This window comes from Sander vitreus, chromosome 9 (assembly GCF_031162955.1).
Source record: "Sander vitreus isolate 19-12246 chromosome 9, sanVit1, whole genome shotgun sequence".
Taxonomy (NCBI): Eukaryota; Metazoa; Chordata; class Actinopteri; order Perciformes; family Percidae; genus Sander; species Sander vitreus.
Genome location: NC_135863.1, coordinates 16,963,164 through 16,986,615, shown reverse-complemented (window position 1 = coordinate 16,986,615; position 23,452 = coordinate 16,963,164). Strand labels below are relative to the sequence as shown.

The following is a 23,452-nucleotide window of genomic DNA, read 5'->3' as shown; positions in this document are numbered from 1 at the left end:
CCTGTTTGTATTACAGCATGTAAGATGTGTGCAGACTATAATTAGTCGTGGCAACTGTTGAATTCAGATGGAAATTGAGAAACTAATGTGTATTAAACAGAAAGAGTGAGAGCTAGAGATGCAGGTGTGTGTGTGTGTGTGTGTGTGTGTGTGTGTGTGTGTGTGTGTGTGTGTGTGTGTGTGTGTGTGTGTGTGTGTGGGCGAGAGAACAAGGCCACTTATGCATTTACCTCTGCAGTCTAATCACTTGTGTAAGCTAAGATGAGGAGGAGGAGGAGAGTGCATGTGGAGAATCACATTTACAATTCAAACTAGCAAAGTGACATTATGTTGAGGAAAAGCAGGTGCTTGTGTGACTTCAGTGAGTGATTGGTATTTGTTCAAAGGTGAAGCCTTGTCTTTCCCTAATTAATATGAGTAATGTCGTTTAAATGTCTAAACCAGCACAGTGAGCTTTGTTTTGTGACAGACGTAATGGAAATGGTACATAAAATATACAGCATCCCTCTTATCATGTTATTATGTTCATCATTTTATGTAATGAACGTGTGATTTATCAGCATGTTCAACAATATAAACATTATGTATACAACAGGCATGGCATGGCAACTGCTGAGAACCCCCCTTTCCATACCTCCCTCCTTCCTTCCATCCTCACCTCATCGTACCTCCCCCACTGGGAGGACATCTGGTCCCCGACCAGACCAGCCCTCTGCTCCCCTCCCTCCATCCTCTCTACTCCTCTTTCTACATGCAGGGATCCACTCAGACACAGAGCTAGGGATTCAGGTGATGCACCGTTGGCTTTCTAGTTGAGCCAGAGATCTCTTCAAACTATTAATGCACACTGTGTGATCTTCTCAAGCACAGGGATAACAACCTCAAACATCTTAGGGGAAGGATTTTCCCATCTAGCTCTCAAAATATTTTGGTTAGTGTCCACTCAACATCGGCAACAGTCTCATTCGACATAGTGACTTGAGTCTGGTACTTGTGATACACGCATGTTTGGTTTAGTGAGTGTGCATCATCATCACGTTAATGCATGGTCATTCAAACTGACGGTCCCATTAGGTTTGGCTTAGTTATTGTCTACAGGTTTCACCATGCCAAGCCTGCAGGTTTATCCCAGTTCCCCAAAGACACCCCCACACACACCCAATCACCATGGCAATGCCTCCCTGTTTGAATCTGAATGTCTATTTCCCACCTATTAGTCAGAGGGGGGGGGGCTCCTCAGAGATTAGCCAGGACTGGGCCCTGCTCCAGTGGTGTGTGTGCACAGTTGGCTTCCTGTGATCTTTATCAGACTACCAGAGACAACATGCTACATGCAAATGAAATGTTTACATGTTGGATTAGACTCCAGTGTTGGAGTCTCATTCTGCATGTAATTCACAGAGGAACTTAAGTATCAACAATCTGGGTTGCAACTAATGCACCGCAGTTTCTGAGGGGTTTCCACCCACACACACAAAAGCAGAAGGTTATATAGGAACCTGGACAAAGAGAGTGGTTTGATGTGGTCAAAGACAAGACAGAAAAGCGTACAGGTTGCCAGTTTTGGATGACAGAAGAATTTTCTTCTTTAACTGTACATTATATTTGTATTTTATTTACTGACAAAATGCTGAATATTGCTACTACTTAATAAAACTTCATGAAGTTAAGTAGACAGACAGTTTTTGGTCCTGAACAGGATTCAGTTTTAGTCTTTTCTCTGATTACCACTGATATGTTCAGATGAGCCAGCATGTAATTATCTGTCAGTTTCCATTATCTTTGAGATCAATCTTATTGCAGAGAAACAACCTCATTTAACCACTGCAGCCCTCTCTCTCTCTCTCTCTCTCTCTCTCTCTCTCTCTCTCTCTCTCTCTCTCTCTCTCTCTCTTGTGTCTGTCAGTTGGTCTGTCTGTCTGTCTCGCTCTCTCTCTCTCTCTCTCTCTTTCTTTCTTTGAACTATCATTGTTCATTTTAAAATTCTGGGCATTCTTTGTTGTTTATTGTAAAGTATTGTGGAGTCAGGCCATTTCCTTTTCCTTCTAGCTAAACATAATACACTAAAATGGATAACAAACTGGGTGCAAGTAGAAAAATCTTTGTTGTTTACCGTGATGGGGCAGTGGATATGATACATGCCTTTGGTGTGGGAGATCTGGGTTCAATTCCCACTACGATACATCAACCAATGTGTCCCTGAGCAAGACACTTAACCCATAGTTGCTCCAGAGGTGTGCAAACTCTGATATATATAGCAATTGTAAGTCGCTTTGGATAAAAGCGTCAATTAAATGACATGTAATGTTTACAGCAATCTCTCTGTCAGATTTGGCAACCAAAATATGGTACTGCTGGGCGTGTACATTCTCAGTTCTTTGAGCTATTGCAAGCTCTAGAAATCTCTGTGTAACTAATGTAACTTGGAGTAAATTAGATCATTAAAATGCCAGAGTTTGTGCATTGTTCATTATGTTAACAGCTGTGTGGCAGTTGCAAGATTCTCCAAAACTGGAGAACAAGTGTTTAGTTAATGGCTCTCAAATGGCTTTAGATGGTTTAAATGCTACTCTAAAAGCAGATGGTGATAATAATTGTGTAATGCCTCTTGGTCTACTGTAATCTCTTCTTATTTGTACTAGTGTATGTACTGTAAACACACTGTGTGCATTTGATCTGATGTGGAACTGAATCTTTTAAATGACCCCACAGTTCCTCCTTAATGTATACACTAATCCTCTATGCCTCAAATGACTTGACATTAATTTAACATCCTGGCAGAAGCACATCAGTGTACAGACCTGTCTTCTGTGTCACCTGAGTGTTTGCAGACAGTGATTTTGTTTTCTCATTTCCTCATCAGGCATTCAAGGATATGCTGTATGCTGCCCAGGACCAAGCCCCGTCCATAGAAGGTAAGGAGACCCCCTGCTTGGATAAACAAACACAGACAGATACTCACCCACAGACATATACACTTGTATACCCACTGCCCTCTGCTCGGGCCTTTTTGGGCATCCCCAGAATAACAGCCCTTCGTCTGCTAAAAATAGATAGGTGGAAATCATTGCTAACATGCTGCCACTCACTCTGTAGGCTATGACTCAACCAGACCAAGGCCATTTACCAAATAATTATCTCCCACCCTACTATCCCAGCTTTTTAACCTGCATGAGGAAAACATGTTTTGAAGCCAAGTTAAAAAGTTGTCTAAGGGGAGGTTTTTATGTTGTACACTTGCTTTGGTTGAAAAGATGTTTAAACTGTCTTGATGAAGTAAACTTTCAGTGGGTTAAAACTACAGTGTATCAGAAGTCAATGTGGCAGACCAGAGCTGGAGTTCAGTGGCAGGCAGTGCTGAGTTCTGCTACTCAACACAGCAAAAATAAGATAAGGAAGGCCACTGGCTTTAATTAATCTTTGGCATTAGACTGCAAGTGATGTGTGATGAGGGAAAGAATGTAAACTATTTGTTTTTATTTTAGATACCAGTTTGTGGAGGAGGTAAACAACTTTCTTTAGTTGCAGACTGAGACATACTTTATGATGTGGTGACGTGCATCTCTGTCTATGCGACTGTGGGAGCGTGTCTGGAAAAAATGTGCTTGTCCTGAAATATGGCTGCACAAAACTGACCTCTGCCATGCTTGCATGTCCGTGCTGTGATGGGATGAGCATGTGTGCTCATGCCCAAATGAGTGTGTGTGTGTGTGTGTGTGTGTGTGTGTGTGTGTGTGTGTGTGTGTGTGTGTCGGCCGCTGTGGTTAGGACTGAACCTTTGTACATGGGGGCGCCCCTAGTAAAAGATTTTTTTCGGTGTTGTGCAACATGCCCTCTTACAGAGCTGCGACTCCCAGAGCTCAGTTCCAGCTGAGCGTTCTTGATATCGATGGGAGTTTGATGCGATTGTGTGTGTGTGTGTGTGTGTGTGTGTGTGTGTGTGTGTGTGTGTGTGTGTGTGTGTGTGTGTGTGTGTGTGTGTTTCTATTGGTATCACTTGTTCCTAAATAGTACATTTAACACTACCATTGTATACGTCTTGTTTGATGATAACATATGAGCTGTGTCTCTCCTCTAAGCGCTGTCTCCAGAGGCTGTTAGCCATGTTAGGCGAGCTCAACGTGGATGATAAATGGTTTCCTGTCTCAGGTCTGAGCTGTACCCATGGGTCACTGCTCTGCCTCTGTCAACTTGTCGTAAGATAGGTGAGGCTGTCTTATGTATAGAGACGGGATCAATCAATCAGTAGAAAATCCTACTGTGTCATTTGTCCGGTGTCGTCGTGACGTTGCATCAGTCCCCACTCAATCAAATTGATTTGTGTGCTTTTCACACTTTTTTTCACACACCAAAACACTGAAGCAGGCAAGTGCAAATAAAGGAGTATCAGCAATGGCATTTGTTTTGTAGGAGAGAAGATATCTTTGACCGTATTAATACAGTTGTCTGTCCCTTTTGGTGTTTTTATGGGAAGGCTGTAATGAAAACAGCAGTAGAAGCAGACAAACAGTTATTGAGCCCTGTCTAGTACTTTCTCCCGTGGCTGAGATTTTGTTGACTTTTCATAAGAAGATGAACGGTTATAAACTTCAAGCTTACTGCAGCTCTTTCTCTTCACATCCACTAGACCCAGTCTGTCAAATCTGATTGGATTTAAACTGGGGCAGAACGATATTGGAAAAATGGACTGCATTTATATAGCAATTTTATTTTTTCACCTTAGTGGACAAATCAATTTACAATTTCCCTCTTATTCACCAATTCACACAAACACTTCATGCACACCGATGGCAGCTGTGCATGACGCTGGAGCATTAGGAGACATTTTGGGTTTACTGTATTGTTCAAGGACACGTCACCACATGACACATGGACACATGAGGAGCCGGGAATCATTCCCCAACACTGTGATTAATAAACAACCCACTCATCTCCTGAGCCAGTTGTTTCACATCATCTTTTTAAAAATCAAATTAAGAGCAGATCTAGTATGAAGTGAAGGCTTTGCATTGCTTGTTTAGTCCAACTAACAGTCTAAAACCAGTAATTTTATTGTCATATAAGACGGCTATAAAACAGCAAATCCTCACAACTGAGCTTGGGATTGTTTAGCATTTTTGCTAGATTAATCAATGATCAAAAAATGCATGCATGCAATGTGATATCAATGGTGAAACAATATATTTAAAAACCTGATTTTAAACTTTGATTATTTTATTAAATCTGGTCCCTGAGTGGAAAACTAATTATAAGGATTTTATTCAAGAGCGCGCCCTGCTCTCTCTCTCTCGCTCTCTCTCTGTCTGTCTCCTTTCTCATTCATTACAAAAAGCAGCATTTTTGGTATTCAGAAGATGTTTACTGTTTACAGTTTACTGGGTTATAACTACTTGCTCACCCACGCTGCTCTCTGACTAAACACCCTGCAGTACCTGATAGAGCTGTGTAGATAGACACAACACTGAACAGGCAGCACTTCAAAGCCTCTGTCAGGGCCTCTGCATATGTATCGTTGTCAGGTTGTGAGACTGTCACGACACATGGCCAACAACATTAACAAAATATGGGTAATGTTCATGGTTTGATCCTTCCATAAGTGCATAATTGTCTCTCATGGTGTGTTATGTGTTGCAGTGCTAGCAGGGCTTTTGTTTAAACATACTTTACACACATTTGCACCTCCACCACAGAGAGCCTCTGTGGGAACATACCACAGAAAATGCACTTCTTTCAGCACCATTTTTAGCCTAATTAATCCTTCAGTTTCAACAAGATGAATGTACAGTAATTAAAAGAGCTTGTGGCAAACATACACAAAAACACATGCACATTATGGTAGCTCTGCTGCTGCATATGACCCTTCACCCCTCATTAAGATCCTTTGTTCTCATTCCCTCCGTCCCTCCATTGGTCCTTGTGTAATTGTAATTAAAACACGCCTGTCCCTGTACTGTGGAGAGCCAGAGGACGACAACAGAGAGAACAGCTGGTTGGATCTCTGATTCCACCTGTTCCAACCATTAGAATGAGTTATGCCACAATTTAATCCAGTTAGTCTGCTGATTATTACAGAGATGACAATGGCCCCAGATAATAAACATACAGCTTTAACTGTAATATGTGTGTGTGTGTGTGTGTGTGTGTGTGTGTGTGTGTGGGTCATATACTGTCTGTGTGTCATACTATTTCCAGTGATCTTTGCATGCCAAATATAGTAACATGCCAAATGTTACTATATTTTTATTATGAAGCATTTTTCTAATCCTGCAACTGCAAGTCATTCAGTTGCTGTCTCATTCATTCAGTCATAGTGTCCCTCATTCTGCTACTATGTAAATGGCCAGTCTTCTGCTGTGATGGTATCTGTGCTGGGCTGGAGTAAGGGGAAGATGGCGGTGAAGGCAATAGGAGTAAGGGTGGGGCCCCAGTGTAGTACCATGAACACACACACACACACACACACACACACACACACACACACACACACACACACACACACACACACACACACACACACACACACACACACACACACACGCTGTCCAAGGAAAGGAATGGGGTGCTACGATTGACTTACAGCTCAGGGGACCGGAGAATGGATTTTCCTCTGAATCACAAGGTCTAGATGTCAAAGATGAATGAATCAGACAAAAAAAACTATAATGAAAGGATGATCTCTCATCCATTTCATTAATCATTTACTTTTTTTTAATCTCATATAGTAAAGCTCCTTCTTCAGAAAGTACCCTCCTTATTTTCACTGCTGTCTTGTGGCTTGACTGTCAGTTGCCTTATCCCTTTAGGGCTTTTCATATTTTATGCAGTCAAATCAATAACAGTACAAAAGCAGCGGTGTGAAAATAGGATGCTTGCAGTGCTTCTTTGCGTGGCAATGAATTGCTCTGCCATTTCCATCCAAAACAAATGTGATAGTATTCACCAAAAAGTTGCCTCCAATTTGTTTTATCAAACCCTATCAGTTGTGTTTTATTGTGTTGAAATAAGACGTCCACCTTTATTTAAGGAGTCCTAACCAATCCCTTTTTAAAGAACGAGATAAGGAACACCTAAACTTTTAACCTTGTTAGGTGTTTAAACATGTTTTAGTTAATGCAGGGTCCTTGATCTCTGTCACTAGCCATCATCACAGCCAGGTCTCATTCAACCCAGAGACCGACAATCTCATCATACAGCACACTGAAATTAAAATATGGTGCAGATTACCTGTGTTTTGCGTTGCATGAAACTGCTGAGATAGTGATGTTTAGGAATCAGTGCACTCTATCTGAAACACATACATTTGCATGCCTGTATGTGTGCAGGTTTGTCTCTGTGCTATGGGGCTATTGGGCATGCAGACTTAACATTTGTACAGATAGTTGATGTGCTTAAACACATCCTGGTGTGTCTGGTTTTGGGCCTAGCCCGCCCCAGACCAGACCGTGTTTGTGTTTTAGTGGTCCAGGGTTGCTGGGCTGCTATCAGAGTGGGAGGAGAGTACAGAGCCCGTCATTTCTTGAAAGTGCAAGATGAAACCACCACTCAAACTGTAAATGAACAGTTACTGTTTGTGATATAGACAAAAGTGGAATAAAAATAAATATAAATAAATAAACTGCTAATAACCAGAACAGTAAAAGCTCTGCAAGCACCCATCTTACCACTTGCAAATGAATACCTTTTTGTCTGTGTGTGCCATCGTACCTACTAATCACCTCAACTACACCTGCCAGCACGTATTTTGCTATTTTCTATTGCTGTACATGCCGCTTGCTCGACGGCCATTTTGTCTGCTGTTGACGAACATGATGAGAGTTGAAGGCTGCTAGAATTTAGCACAGTACTGATTATTATTCTGCTGGTGTATATGATGGAACAGCAGCTGTTATTACTGTTGTTTGTCCCCCTTGAAGTTGGTCCTCGCTCCCCTGTCTGGAATAGCATTCTTCTTCTCTCTTTGGCATGTTGATAATTACATTTTTTACAAGTAGTCTTCCTTTTTCCTTTTTATATTCAAAAATATGCTGTTTACCTTGCCTTTGGTCCAAGCCACTGGATCCGTTTGTTGCCTTTATTTCTTTGTGTTATTGCTCATCAAATATACGTGATAAACAATTATATATATTGTGTTCACACTAGAATACTGTATGAATTATAAACAACCTTGGATGCATCTTTACAGTAGATGAATAAATGAATACGTGCATGTGTACACTGAGTCACCCCCCAGCCACAGCAGCCCAAGGATACATGAATAACAGACTCCCAGGCAGCCAGGCTGAGAAACACATACAACTCTATGTGTGGTTGGAAAGATGCAGAGGCAAATGCTGGCAGCATGACAGGAGGTCAAGCAGGCACTGAGACGGTGAGAGAAGCAATAGATGGAAGGGAGACAGATGGAAAGGCAGACAGACAGGTAGAGAGGCAGGCGGGTTCAGCAGGACAGTAGTGTGGCAGCCAGGGTCTCCCTCCCACCAGCCTGCATTATTGATGGGCTCTTTTTCAAGCTGCTGCTCTTATTCGCTTGTGAGCACTAATTGTGGTTTTTTTGTGGGGGTTGGTTCTTTTTTGGTCCTTAATCTTGGTGCCACCTAGAAAGTAGATATAGAGGAAATCTAAACCAAACTAAATCAAATGGAGCAACACTGAAACACAACAACTATAAGTGAGAAGGAAAGACCCAAACTGAGTGAGACCTTTCAGAGCTCCAAGGACAATAAAAATTCTGTTGTTGCTGCTTTAGGACAAAACCTTATTTATTGTCTATTAAAATGATATAAGGCTGTTTTTCACTGCCTGTTTCTCTGCTCCATTCCATCAATATTTCCAGGAGAAGTGAAGACGCCTAAGGCTCTTTGTCCAGTGGAGATTACAATAGACTGCCATGGCATCAAGATCATTTCACCTAATTGCCATTCAAACATGACATTTCTTGAGCACCTAATCAAACTTACAGAAGGGGTTTCTCTTCACCCAAGCAGGTTTAGCCTCCCGAGTGGATTTAAACCAGCCTTGATTCTACAAAGCAGTAAAGGAGGGAGGTGGCAGTGGATTGTGAGATTGGTCCTTTGATGAGGCTTCTATGGGTATTAGAGTGGAGGGATGGAGGGGGGGGGGGTCAGGGTCAATACAAACGTAGGGTCGCTATCCCAAGGTCAGGGACTAATCGACCTGAGGTAATGAACAATGGAAAAGGTGATTGGATTAAGACAGGGATGAAGAAAGACAGCCAGCATTCTAAGCTTTTATGTTTTGATGTGATGGTTATAAAAAAAATTAAATAAAGGAAAGAGGTTGGAAAAACAATGATAAATGGATTGAATGGTATTTTCAATGACCAGTCTGAAACAGAAAGAGATAGAAACAGAGAGTGAGAGATCCTTGAGGCAGCAGACAGACAAACCGACTGAGTGGGAGGTCCCTGGGCTCATCTCCAATGCATGTTGCCCTGCATTAGCACTACAGCCGCCCTGCAAGAGAAAGACAGAGAGCAAAAGAGAACCTTGATAGATAAAAGTCTTCTATCCATCCATTATTCATCCGTGAATTAGATCTCGCCTCAATGAAGTAGAGGAGGAGGAGGAGGAGGGAGAGAGAGAAAAAGGTATGGGTGGGTTTAGAGGAGGATGGATCTGGATTGCAACTGTTGTGATGTTAGGAAAGGGTGAGGAGTTCAGCTGAGGATGTGGCTCCAGCAGGGAGGGTATTTTTAGATTTGGGGAATTTTACAGTCTGAGTCTGGGAGGATAAGATTTCCCCTGATGCAAATGTGGTGTTGGCAAAATGGTTTGAAGGGGGTTGAGGTGTAGAGAAAAGAGGGCAAAGAAAGGGCCATGGTTGCAGGGGCTGGGGTGCAAGTATAGGAGAAATGATGATGATGTGTTTGTGTGTTTTGGGGAGGGGATGGATCAGGGAGAAGATTGAAGGAGAAGTTAGAGGTGCTCAGAGGAGTCAAGGTCATCCTGGAGCCCTCTCAGCTCTTAAATGTATTATGAGAGCCGTTAGGGGTTATGGATCCTGTGGTCTACAACTTGTCATTACTGTGCCTATCTACCCCTGTATGTGTGTCTATTAACATGTGCACATCTGTTCCGGTCTTGACAAAGATCTTCATGATCTCCACGCCTTGTGAACATGCTGCCACTCGAATAAGGATGACAGGAACGGGCTGTGAGCTCTACATCTTTAAAGACGGACAGAAGCTTTACACTTATGATGAAGATAAACACTAAATAGTTTTCTCAGACACCAAGCCTTTAGTACAATGAGAATACAATCTTGTAAAGGTTAAATACACAGAAAGCATAAATCATATGATCTGGCTATTTGCCAGGTGTACAACTGGAGATCATATACATGAAGCACCAGCAGTGATCTCAACAATCTCAAGCATGAGAGGCATGTGAATGTAATGAGATTTGACTCTGTTGATTAGAAATCAGCTGTCGAGGTCTCAAGGGTTTGCTATATTTGTTTAGCATTGCTAGGGCTTCCAAACCTTAACCTCTATTATGAGGCAAGTTATTGTTTTTAATCGATGATGAGAAGCCTAATCAACCGCTTTGGCTGTCTGCCAGCAGATCAGCTAGACTCTGCTGAGTGTAACCAATCAGTCATAGCTGACCGCATAGCATTTATCTAGCAAGGATTCACACCAGGCTGATGGATTAATTTGAATAGTTTTCTGTATCGACTTCATTGCTTGGCTGAAATAAAAAGAATAAAAAAACTTTGCAGTGAATTGCAATTTGCAGATTTGGATGCCATGTGTGCACTCGTATGGCATCTGTCCTGTATTCAAAGATTGAAACATTCTGAGTAACAAAATACCAACACAAATCACAAAGCAGGGAGGTGATAATGAATGGATAGAGCGAAGAATAGAGACATGACCTTTTCTCTGTTGTGTGTTTTGATGTTTTTATCTTTACACACTTCCGCTCTCTGCTGCACTTGCATACAACTGACTGTAGACACCCGTACACGCACACACACACACACACACACACACACACACACACACACACACACACACACACACACACACACACACACACATATATGCCTGCATGCAGTGAGACTCACAAACAGGACACACAGGCACATAAGGAGCTGTGTGCTACAGGGGGTGTGGGTGTGATTGTGAGCTATAGGCGATGACAGCGGGTCCATATGCTGATTTATTTCTGTGTTTTTTTGGCAATGCAATTAAAGTACAACCAATGAAATCATTACACAGTGTCCACACTGCTGTAACCCCTTCATTTTTTTTTTCTTCATTTTTATACATTTTGTTGGGAAATGGGAAAACTTTCATTGCTCTACAAAAGCTTGATTACGCAAACATATTTTGTGTGTCAATTTCTGTTAGATTTTTAATTCTGATATGAAAATTAATTCTCTACAGTAGGATTGGGATTCTCTTATCTGTGTTTGTTTTATTTGCATGTTTGGTGGTTGTATGTGGGTGGGTTTGTACTGTATGTGTCAGTGGGTAGGGCGTTGCAGAAGACACAGTGTCCTTCACTGTACTAGTGTGCTGCATCGTCTCTCTGGAGAAATGGCCAGAACCTGGCACAGATTGGCTCAGAGGCACGAAAACTTGTTGGAAATGTACCAATCACATATTGGACTGTCTCCTCATCTCTATACTGCTCTATTGACTCTCAGCTGATTGTCAACACAATCACAGGCTTCAGCACTACACCTGGCGGCAGAGGGATCTATTTCAGAATTGATATTTGATGGAAACATTTCTCGAGCAGCAGAGACTTTAAATTGAGTCTTGCCCCATGGGGGGTCACTTGGAGTGTGCATTATGTGCATGCAATGTGTGTGGATGGTGGGTTACAGAAGTGGCATATATTTGTGTTTGCTGTGGTCTCCCTATATTTCATCCTCTACTGTTCTGTCCATGAGCAAAATCAGAGAGACACACTCAAAGAAAGACAAAGAGGTGGACAGGCAGACAGGAGGACTATTGAGGGCTGAGAATGACAAGATAATATGAGAGAGATAGCATGAAAGAAAAAAGAGAGGTGACATTGGTGGTAATTGGAGGAAAGGAAGCTAAAGCCTTGGGGAGCCTCCTTTCCCAAACGTTACTATTACACATAAAAGATCTGTGAAAAGAGACTGAACTGGAGGCAGAAAATACACGAGAGCCTGGCTAAAGCTCTTTTCATTTGCTCAGTCAATAAATTTGGATTCAAATCACATTTTAAGTACTTTCCAAAGATGGCGGTAATAACTAGTAGTAATTTAAGTTTAATACATTTGAGGCGGTTGTTCTTTAGGGGGCAGAAGAATATTGGTCCAGATATTATTTTTCTTCTTATTTACACTATTTCACCTTCTTCTAATCCAGAGTCAAGAGGAGAGAGAGATATTAATAATTTACAGCTATTGTTTCCTCCCGGACAACCCGTCTGTTTTTATATTAAATGTTGAATTATTAACAGTGTGTGAGATTGGAAATATGGTGGATCTCCCTCCTGATGCTCATGAGTGTTCAAAAACTGTCCTGTCCCTCACTGTCAGCCACAAGAGTGTCAGAAACTTGTAGGTGGTTAAGTAGGAGGTAGATTAAAGTAGCATAAGAGTATTTTATGGTTACACGGTATATTAGAAACAAATGATGAGATTAGACACTAAAAGACACCCCCTGACACATGTTTCTCTATCAATATCTCTCTAGCGTATCAGGACTGTTAGTGTTAATCATTCTTAACAATTCCTGTTACCCATCCCTGCTACCATACTGACCTCAGGGAATATGCATATTTTATATCTTCCTCAACATGTGACTAATGTATTCGTGGTATTCAAAGTTGACTCACTGTTAGGGTTGAGTCTTGTGTGTACATTGCATTTTTACTGCACATTTCTGCCTGATGGTATGTTCTCTGACTCCTCTTCATCACTGCCATCTAAAGAAGTGTCCTCTTGACTTCTAATCTGCTATATTATAAAAGAGAGACACTCCTTAGTGGCTTTTCAGTAGAAACAACAGTTTGTCTCTGTTTTGCATTTCGTCCTCGGGGCGAACTGCACAGCTTCTTCTTGACAAGTTCCATCTGATAATTAGGCCTCATAATCACCCTATTAGTATGCAGCTCAATTGAGCAGAGAACAGTTTATTGTTCCCCTGGCATGAGCAGCAGCCAGGATTATTGTAAATTTGTTGTTTGGGTTTTTATGAGAATGAATCATACGAGAATGAATGGTTTAAATTGCTTCATTGTTAATCTCAGAAGCATTTATTTTTTAATAAATATACATTATAGCAGTTGTAATAAACCCTCTAGTCTATTAGGATGCATTGTAATGTTTTTGAGTGTCAACATGTTTCAAAGTTGGTTTTACTGTAGGATTGCAAGTAGGGATGCACCGATACTGATGCCAGTATTGGGTATCGGACCGATGCCATGTGCATGTTCTCGTACTTGTAATCGTAAAATGACTCCCATACTACCACACCCGATACCACCTCATAGCAACAAGACATTAACTTCTCCATCGAACAGGTATAGGCGACTGAGGAGGATCAATGTCAGCTGTTTGGAGATTTTTGGCTGTAAAAATAACAGAGGCTCTTACCCGATACATGATACTGGGTTTCCAGGTCTTCTCAGTGTAGGCTACTGGAGCCGAGGTATGAGATTCCCAGCCGTCACCACATCACAGAAACCGTGTTTCCAAAGCTGCATAACTTTGTGAAAAAGCGCATCAGCAGCCCGTGAGCTTCACCACTGATATTTGGAGTAGCAGTGTCAGCCCAATATCTTTCAATAGCTTAACAGGCATAAACATGAAGAAAGCAATATTTCAACCTGTTCCTCTACACAGCGCTGTTTTAACAACCACAGCGCTACTCTGCCAATAGTATTTTTGTTTATTGTTTTTTTACAAACAAGCTAAAACGAAAGCTGTCGGTTTATAGTCTAACTGTTTATAGTTTGCCACAATTCTTTAAATTTGGACAAAATCTTGTGTCACTAGCTCAGGGAAATGTCTAGCCGATGGGCACTGAACTTTGAATAGAAAAAAAGGCATGGTACTACTTTGAAAACACTGCTTTATTCTAATTGACAACAATATCAGGGCAGGCCAAAATCATCTGTGTGTCTGAAAACACCCTCAGACCCCAGAGGGATTATTAAGTACTCGTATTGGTACTCGGTGTCAGCGAGTACCCAAATGAAATTACTTGTACTTGGTCCTAAAAAAGTGGTATTGGTGCATCCCTAATTGCAACCTTATTTTCTGTCCCTTTTTTTTGTGGACACACAAAGCCGAGCTGAACTTTCTCCATAAGAGTTACCATGGCATCATAGAAAGAGAACAGAATCACTTGAGCCTTGTTTTGTTCCTGTGACTTTCAGCACCCAAAAACAATAACCGTATATAACATGTAGAACTAAGGACTGGGGTGCTAGGTTGAATTTTAATACTGTCTCGTAAAAAGTGGTTGTGTTAGACTTTTCATTTCTCATTGTCCGTCATTTTGACACTGCAACCATTGTGCCCAAACAAATATGTATATTATCAGTATTACTTGCTTGCTCTTTATCCTCCACTGCATTAATCTCTCTATTTTCTTTTTATGCTTTTTAAAGAAACTTTGTACACTCAGCTGCCGTGATATTTTGCAATGGTATGTAAGCACACAGCCGCTGCAGAATTATGTGCGCTGCTGCTAAAATTCACGCAATCTTTAATATGCTGTTTTGATTGTTTGTATTGCGTTGCTCTCATGCATGGTGTAGCCAGTTACATTGATTATAGTGGAAGCGTACCGTTGCAGCAGCCACTCCACAAACGGTCTGCATACTCTACGTGTTCAATGTAGCCTGCCTGCTTCTCCACACACACGCATGGAGCGGAGCAGAGGAGAGACAGGTGAAGTGAAGTGAAGAATACGTTACCGGTTACCAACAGGTTTGAAATACTTAATGTTGCGGCAGATTGCCCTCAGTGTTCTAATCTGTCAAAATGATGGACGGCCTTCAGATTTTTTTTATTGTAGGGCTTGGCGGTCTATGTCAACTTTTCAATGTATATTGATATAGGATAAGACAATACCTTTTATACCGGTATATTATTTATATATTTGGTAGTTTTCATTCACAAAAAAGAACAACTACAAAATATTCTGTGAAAATACAGTTGCAAATCAGACTTAAAATGTTTGTTTGCCTTTTTGTTGTGCTTTTTAGTCATAGTATGAAATCGTTTTGTTTTGGCTTATTTATTTTTCGTGACTCAAGAGGTGTGTATAGGTGTGTATAGTGTGTCTGTGTTTATGTTTGTGTATACAACCCAGGTTAACAAGGAGCAGGTCAGATCTTCAAGGGTTGATATGTCTACCCTTAAAAAAAAACAGCCAGATACTGTTTGCTGCAGGGCTTTAGGAGGCTCAGGCACACACACACACACACACACGCACACACACACACACACACACACACACACACACACACACACACACACACACACACACACACACACACACTCTGGCTCTGATTTGGTGGTCTATTTGTACTGAGGACAGATGAAGGGGATGGATGGGAATTCGGAGCCCCAGTGCCTGCTGGTGGTTGACAGACATTGTCTGCCTCTTCTCTACATGCGGCTCTTTAAACTCAGCGAGGATCGACCCCATGTTGCTGAGTGACACACACAGACTCTCTCTCATACCCACACACACCACACAAATGCTACTCACAATGGATGCTCTTTAGTTTGTATGTCACCATACATATTCTACCCAGCATGCTCGCAAACAAGCCACATGTCCCATGCAATTGTTTGTAATTGTTTGATAACTGCATTCAGTTGTTCATGGTAAGATTAAACAATATTTAGATGATGCTTATTAAATCTTAATCTTTTGAAAATGAGCTGAAATAAGTCACGATTAGTGACTGAAATGCTATTTTCCTCATGAATGCTTTGTAAAAATAACAAAAAAACTGGTACTCTGCTCATGTAAATCATCTTAATGATATGACTCAAGCACTACAAGGTTAGTATAGCTTCTAATCTGATTGAGTCAGGAAATTGCTCCTAATCTAATAATATCAAGTATTGAATTCCTTCCTCTCTGCCTGGGCAAAGGTAGAATGGATAGTATGATGGCTCATTCATACGTTAGAGTTACAGTATTACAATGAAGAAATGGAAACAGAAGTACCAATGGGAAAGTTGAGCCGCTAAATTGCTTTCAACTTTAACCTGAATTAACTTTACCTACAACAATATTCATTTTTTTTATGTTGGTAGCTCAGTTGTAATACTAAATCAAGTGCTCATTAAGAATATTTCCAATATAAAAAGCCTGCTTATTTTCAGATAATCATCCCAATAGTGAGAAAACTAGTCACTACTTCCACTAATCACTACTTTGTTTATGGTTGGAATAAATTTTAGCTCAGCTTAGTGTTACAGTGTTGCGCTATCCAAATAGAATCTTGCCATGACAGTAGTACGCTGAAGCATTAGCGAACAGCTAACATGTCAAGTACACATGCGACACTAATGTGTTGATTCATAGGAATGCATATGGAACCTGGGTTTGCATTGCTTCGACAAGAAACATTGAAAAGTCCAAGAATACTTTTTTAGTTATTATGCAATCTTTCTTTTAATCCTCACTTTCTTTCTCCATTGTATTTTGATTTCATGTTTCATCCTCTTTGATTTTACCTTTTGATATCTACTTTTTATAATCTTTGGATCCCTAAATGTCTTCGCTTCTTTCCTCTTTTATTCATTTTCTTTTTCCATCTCGTACTACCTTCTCACCTCTTTATTACCTCTGCCACCAGGTTGAACCTCTCTGCTTCTATTCCTCCTTCATTTGTCCTTCTCTTTTTCACCATTCTTCTACCACCTCTTTTGCATCCATCCACATAGAATAACCATGTTACAGAAGGTTAAATATGGTTGAAAATGGAATATCTCTGTGACTTATAACATATTATTGGTCTGTGCTCTTTATAGAATGCATTCAAGATGTGCCTGGCTATAATGTCAGCCCTAGCCTGAATGCAGTTTCCAGACACTTTCTCACTCTCTGAGGAAAATGGCTTGTTTCATGTCTGCTAATCTGCTAGCTTCTTAATATCTGCCATGGTACAGAAAAATTTGTGTTTGTGTGTGTGTGTGTGTGTGTGTGTGTGTGTGTGTGTGTGTGTGTGTGTGTGTGTGTGTGAGAGTTTCTAAATGTTTTTCTCCTTACATTTCAGTAAATTTTGTCCTCAAAGTGAAGCTGTTTAGTGTGACTCTTATCGAGAGGCTGCAGCTGCTGTTGTGAGAATACCAGGGCAGCCTGGAGGGACACCTTCACACAAATGCATGCGCACACACACACACACCTTGGTTTACCCACACCAAGCTGACTAAGGCACACGCCCCTAAACACGCATGAATAATAGCATGTTGTTATATTTACCTGCAATACGATATAGCTGAGGGATTCTCTTGAGAAAGAAAGAGCATCTCATTAATTGTACGCAAATTAGGTGGCACGCTGCAGTTCTTCAAGTTGTCATTTTTTTTTAAATCTAGTGATCATCAATCATGACAATAATAGTGATCTGTTGTTTACACAGGAGTTTGACTGTGTGCCACTAACATTACCATCAAGAGGCCTTCAAACAGGTGCTGAGTTTAAGTAGAACTGTAGTGTACTGCATATAAATAGCATGCAAAATACCAATATTACATACATATTTTAATGCTGTATATGATGAGGCTTGGCAGATGAACTTCAGGAACTGAAGCAAAAAAGGAAACTACTTGAATCAGACATTCAACAACTTGAGCAGTCTGCTGAAAGTTTGCAGAGAAGACAGAGGCCACACAAAATATGACATTTATTGCGAAGTAAAATAGCCCCAGGCAAAAAGCAAAGAACAAGGGAGCTAGCCTGTCAGATTTAGGCAAAGCCATTGAGGAGAAATTAAAAAAGATGAACGACTAGACCCGGGCGATGAGTTCAAACATACCATGATGGTATATTTTGTCAAAACCCTTTAGTTGAGTTGACAATGCGTTAGATGCTTGAAAGAAATGAGAAATGTCAGTCTGAGCTTAAGCCTACATACTTAGTGTATTTTGACACATTGTTTTCCAGACTTGCATCCACCTGGTCATGGAAATTGTATTATGGGTCCTTGAAAAGTCATGGAAATGTTTTTAACTTTTGTCCATGAAGGTGTGGGAACCCTATCCATGCTGTCGGTGTGCTGGCTATAACATTACCTCTCTGACCCGCTTTGTTAATGCCGTGGGCACCCTGTAGGTTAATGGATGCTGAATTTCCTCCACCTCTACAGTGCAGCTTCGCTGTGTCTGCCGTGGTTACAGTAGTGTAACCTGGGCTCTTATTCTGCTTAGATTAATGGCCCCGGGCTTGGACTATTGACACAACACTTAGCTTGTTTTTATGAGTCCAGCAGCTTCTATCTATAAACCTTAGAGGCACACGTGTGCACGGACACACACATAAGAGCTCATACACAGACGCTTACCTCACTGTGGCTCCTACACATACAGTTCAGTTACAGTTATAAATGCTGTTTACTCTTTGTAACACAATTGATGTTTCCAGCTCAGTCTGAATGAGTTAGGGTTAGTGTTAGTATCTGAGCTTAAGATAATGTGTAGGGCTGAGCTGGCCTGTTTACACAGAGCAACCCTCACACTTCTGAGGAGCAGACTGCAGAGTGACAGACAGAGCTTTTTGATTCTCTGGAGATGGAAGGTTTCATTAAATTGCATTTCTGCAACAGCCTTGTTAGAAATCCCTGCACCATTGGTGGAATGTAACTGAATACATTTACTAAAATACAATTTTGAGGTACTTCATCTTTGTATTTTAAACTACTTTATACTTGTACTCCACTATATCTCAGAATGAAATATTGTACTTTTGACTCCACTACATTTATTTGAAAACAATTTGCGTATCTAGATTAAAACTAAATATAATCAACTAATAAATGATGGTTGATTATGGTTGCATCTCTGAGTAGTATGTCACCTGTTGCGTTGACATTCCACAGTTCCTGTTTATTTGCATGTTTACATTCAGTTTACTTATTATTTTTAGTGAGTTATGCTAGCTAACTCACTCTGCTTCAGGTATTTGAGTCAAGCTAAATACAAATGGGTCCATATTAGAATTGTTAATTGTATTGTTAAGATGAAACATCAATTTCCTCATGGTTTTTAGATGATCAGTCCTTATGACTGCCCCTGACTTTTCTTCTAGCACCACTGTGACTTTTACATTTGAGGATTTAAGTGAAGTGCCTCAACAACTATTGGATGGATTGTCATGTTATAGTCTTATAATTACAACTTTTTAGTGATCATTTAACATTTCATCTAGCGCCATCATGAAGTCAAAATTAACTTAAAGCACTGCTGTTCCTATTTAAAGCCTCACAGAGCTGATAGTGTGGCTGTAGACTTTGATAAGAGTTGGATGTCCTTTCAACACAAACAATTGTAAAGAAAGACACCAGCTTGTTAAATACAGTTACAGAGAAGGTTCACCAAGCTCTGTGTATCAGTAATGTTTGTATTGTTATGCAGCTTTGCAGCAGATCAGAGAGAATGAGAATAAGAATGAGCGGATGAGATGTCCCTGTAGGCTTCGCTTCCTCTGTACCTGGAGGATCAAACACAAAGAGTGAACCAAACATTACAGGAGCTGTCGGCAACAGTTAGGCTAACAGATTGCCTTGCCCAAACTTATGTCTGTCAAAGTAAGGTGTGTGTGTGTGTGTGTGTGTGTGTGTGTGTGTGTGTGTGTGTGTGTGTGTGTGTGTGTGTGTGTGTGTGTGTGTGTGTGTGTGTGTGTGTGAGAGAGACAGCGAGAGAAGAGAGGACAGAAATTGGTGTGATACAAACTATTACACTTGCACCACATGCAACCTATATGAGTCTATGCTGAGCTCTGTTGGCCGGTGTATGCTGAGACACACACACACACACACACACACACACACACACACCCGCAATGGGTCTGATGAGCAAATATGCTGGGCAATAATATGCTCCAATAGAACTGTGTTTTCATCTGTCAGATCCAAATAGCTTACGATGCAAGCTGCTGAGTCCTACCAGACCAAAGTGGAAATATTCCAATAACTAAAAATTTAATATGTTCGGTGTCATGCTGGTTTACAGTTTACAGCTTAGAGACCATGTTTTTCTGCATGGATAGATTAGTTTAAATGATATTTTCCACAGTTTGAGGAAGAAATGGTAAAATGTAGATTGAGACAGATTAGAAGAGCACAAATAGTCCTCTGGATACCGCAAGAAAATAAAGTTTGAGGGTTCAATAATAACCTCTGATATACTGCAACAGAAATGATTGGATTTAAGAGAAACAGTGACTGCTTTATTGAGTAGTTTATTGAAATCCAAATAAACAAAACAGAGTACCAGACACTCAGGTACAGTAGGTAATGTGCTCTAGGCTGGGTTTGGGTGGTTTTTAGCCTCTTAAATCCACAGATATTACACAGACAATCGGGCATTCACTGAGCTAGTTGGCTGACAATAACTCCCCGCTCAATTGCAGCTGCTTGACATCAGTCATGATTGGCTAAGGTTGGAGTTGATGCTTGTGATTGGTTGATGGTGGTTAGATACAGGCTGATGATGCTAGCTGCACAGTTGCCTGGATACAGCCATCCCTCACTGTGTTAGTGGCCTTGGCAAAGTGACAGACAGCATAAGTGCTCTGCAGAGGAATTTGTCAATCTGTTGATTCTGCTGAGAATGTCTTTATCCGTCTTTGTAAAGGATCTGTATCTGTGACTGTACTGTATCTCTTCATCTCTTTTATTCTAATTTTGTTCCTCTTGTTTGCTATATGCATTTGTCATTGTATTGACCCATAAGCCTAAAATGTACAGTACAATACACAAGTGGTCCAGAAGTGGACAAAAAGTTTCTCAAATTCTTGTTATGTTAATTCAAACACCTCTAATATTTATTTATTTGTATCCTGTTAGTGTTGAACCCTAAGGATAGTGGTGGACTATCACTTCAATCCAGAGAAGGATATCTTGTTAAACTGCCAGGAAACGTGTTTTGGATCTTCATGGTTCTCAGAGCAAGCTTCCTAATGTTTGTGTCACTCACATGAACTTTATTGTAGTGCAACCATCAGGTTGGATTTCCATTAAATGTGCTGTGGACATTCATTGTTCTTAGAAGATGGGTCTTATTTTGCAGCAATGACCAACTTACTATATATAATCTGATATGTGTAATACATTATCATTTTCTCACTTCTATTTGTTAAGACCAAAATCAGTAAGGTAGAAAGAGTACTCTTGTTTGGCCTGTGTCCACTTACTGCACTATGTGGTTCCTTCTTCAGTAATTGCATGCTCTGGCCACACTCTAGACTCTGAGCCCAGCAGACCACCTGCTAAATGTTTGCTCTTGGTGGACAGACAGAGGACTCCACATTCTCCTGGACACTTTTTGTGTGTGTGCGTGTGTGTGTGCGTGTGTGTGTGTGCGTGCGTGCGTGCGTGCGTGTGTGTGTGTGTGTGTGTGTGTGTGTGTGTGTGTGTTGTGTTGTGTTGCTCGTTTTCATCTCCCTGGGAGCTTAACCACAGACTGCTGCCATCCCGTGAGCATCTTCTGCTGTTGATTCATATTTCAGGCAAAGTGTTAACCGTGCACACACACGTTCACAAAAATCCACAAACCGCATTTTGCTTTAAGAAACATAAGATAGTCTTCTAACCTTTACGGCCATGTCTATTACTAAGAGAAAAGTGCAGAGGCAGGAGGAGAATGTGAAAGCGAGCTAAAGTCATGAAAAGAGAGAATACAGAGAGGTAGACATTTAGGGAATAAGAGCGAGAGAGAGAGAGAGAGAGAGAGAGAGAGATTGAGATTTATGACAGTGCTCTGCAGTCATTTATCTGTGGACACACAAAGTAGATTAACTCATTAAACTTAATGTGCTCAGTGGTCAGTTGAGTGGCCAGCAGAGCATAAACAGACCTACAGATGGTTCTCCACAACTGGACTGTAGTTAAATAGGACCATTACACTGTCCCTTAACCTACTTTATCAGCTGCTGTGAGTCGGACATGTGCAGTTCACAGCAGCAGAAGCATCGAGGAGGGTCTATATGTATTTTTATCTGTGAGATTATTCAAACTGATCTCGCCTACCTGCACTGCAATGTTCTCTACAGACATGACTAAATGACTTTCCGTCAGCTCTCGGTGTTAACGCCACCTCAGCTACCTCAGCCCTTCTCTCCCTGATTATCTCTCAAGGCCATTGACATGCTCCCGTTGAACCCTCGCCTCAGTTGCCTTGACAACTGTTCTTGCACTGGGCGGGGTACCTCTCACTTTCCCAGTGATGGTGCGATAAGTGCAACAATTATGTAAATTCTGTCCAACCAAAGTGTTATTTTCAGCTAGCTGAAAAGCTCTCTGCCCGATGCTTTCAGCTCTTAAGTTCTGAAGTTAACAATCCGTCCTGAATTGTTGCATTATTGCACGTCTCTGATTCTATCCTTTTTTCATTCTCTCTCTATTTCACACATCATTTTTGGAGCAAGGAGATAGACGGAAACAGGCAAACTATCCATCTAGATAAGTGGATAGATACCGTATTAGATATACAGATAGATCAGCACTTTCATATTCTTAAGATATAGTGAGACATATAGATACTGTATATACAAAGGAATATATATATAGAGATGGATACCATAGCTGTGTCCAAAAGTACACTCCTATCATCATTTTCAGACATCACTGACAGGTGTAAACTCTTACTTAATCTTTATATCTATAAAATGCCATGGACACTTCTTTTTTGAGGACACTATATAGTGCATGTATTTCACACTGAGAATTGGGACACTCAGATAAAGAGGGCAAATGTGGTACACTATAGGTGGACAATAGAGAGTCATTTTGGAGATAGCCCATATTAATATTTGGCTGCAGTAGCTATTTTGAGTACAGTCATAATTGTACATGCTTTTTCATGATATTAATGATATAGCTAATGTTTAATTTAACTTTTTTGTCCAAAGACTGATTTGATTATGTCTCAGCCCATAAAACTAATCTGGCTACTACTGTATGCTAAGCAATGTGTGGTTATGTTTTGTTTTGCAGATTTATTTGAAAGGATACCTTACATTTCTTCTGTTGACTCTCTTAAGTCACGCATAACTTTAGGTGTAGGCCTAATTGCAGCATATTGCCTAATCCTTGTTGGAGCAACAAATGTCTTCAATTTTTTCATTCATGTTTTGTATTCACCAGTCACCCTCTGCTCTTTCATATCATCTGTTTGAACCGAACTGTGTTGTTTAACATAATCCTGTTAGCGGTGCTTTAGTTATGGCTGTCTGTGCATGTGCATATGTGCATTTTGA

The 23,452-nt window shown here is 40.7% G+C and overlaps 1 protein-coding gene across 1 annotated transcript in view; it reads left to right on the top strand.

Annotated features, from left to right (window-relative positions):
* The window catches only part of xpr1a (xenotropic and polytropic retrovirus receptor 1a), a 70,464-nt gene that overhangs the window by 3,599 nt on the left and 43,413 nt on the right, over positions 1-23,452 (top strand). Inside the window, exon 2 of the mRNA XM_078258983.1 lies at positions 2,864-2,915. Coding sequence (XP_078115109.1) covers positions 2,864-2,915 — 52 coding nt within the window. The remainder of the gene's footprint in view (positions 1-2,863; positions 2,916-23,452) is intronic.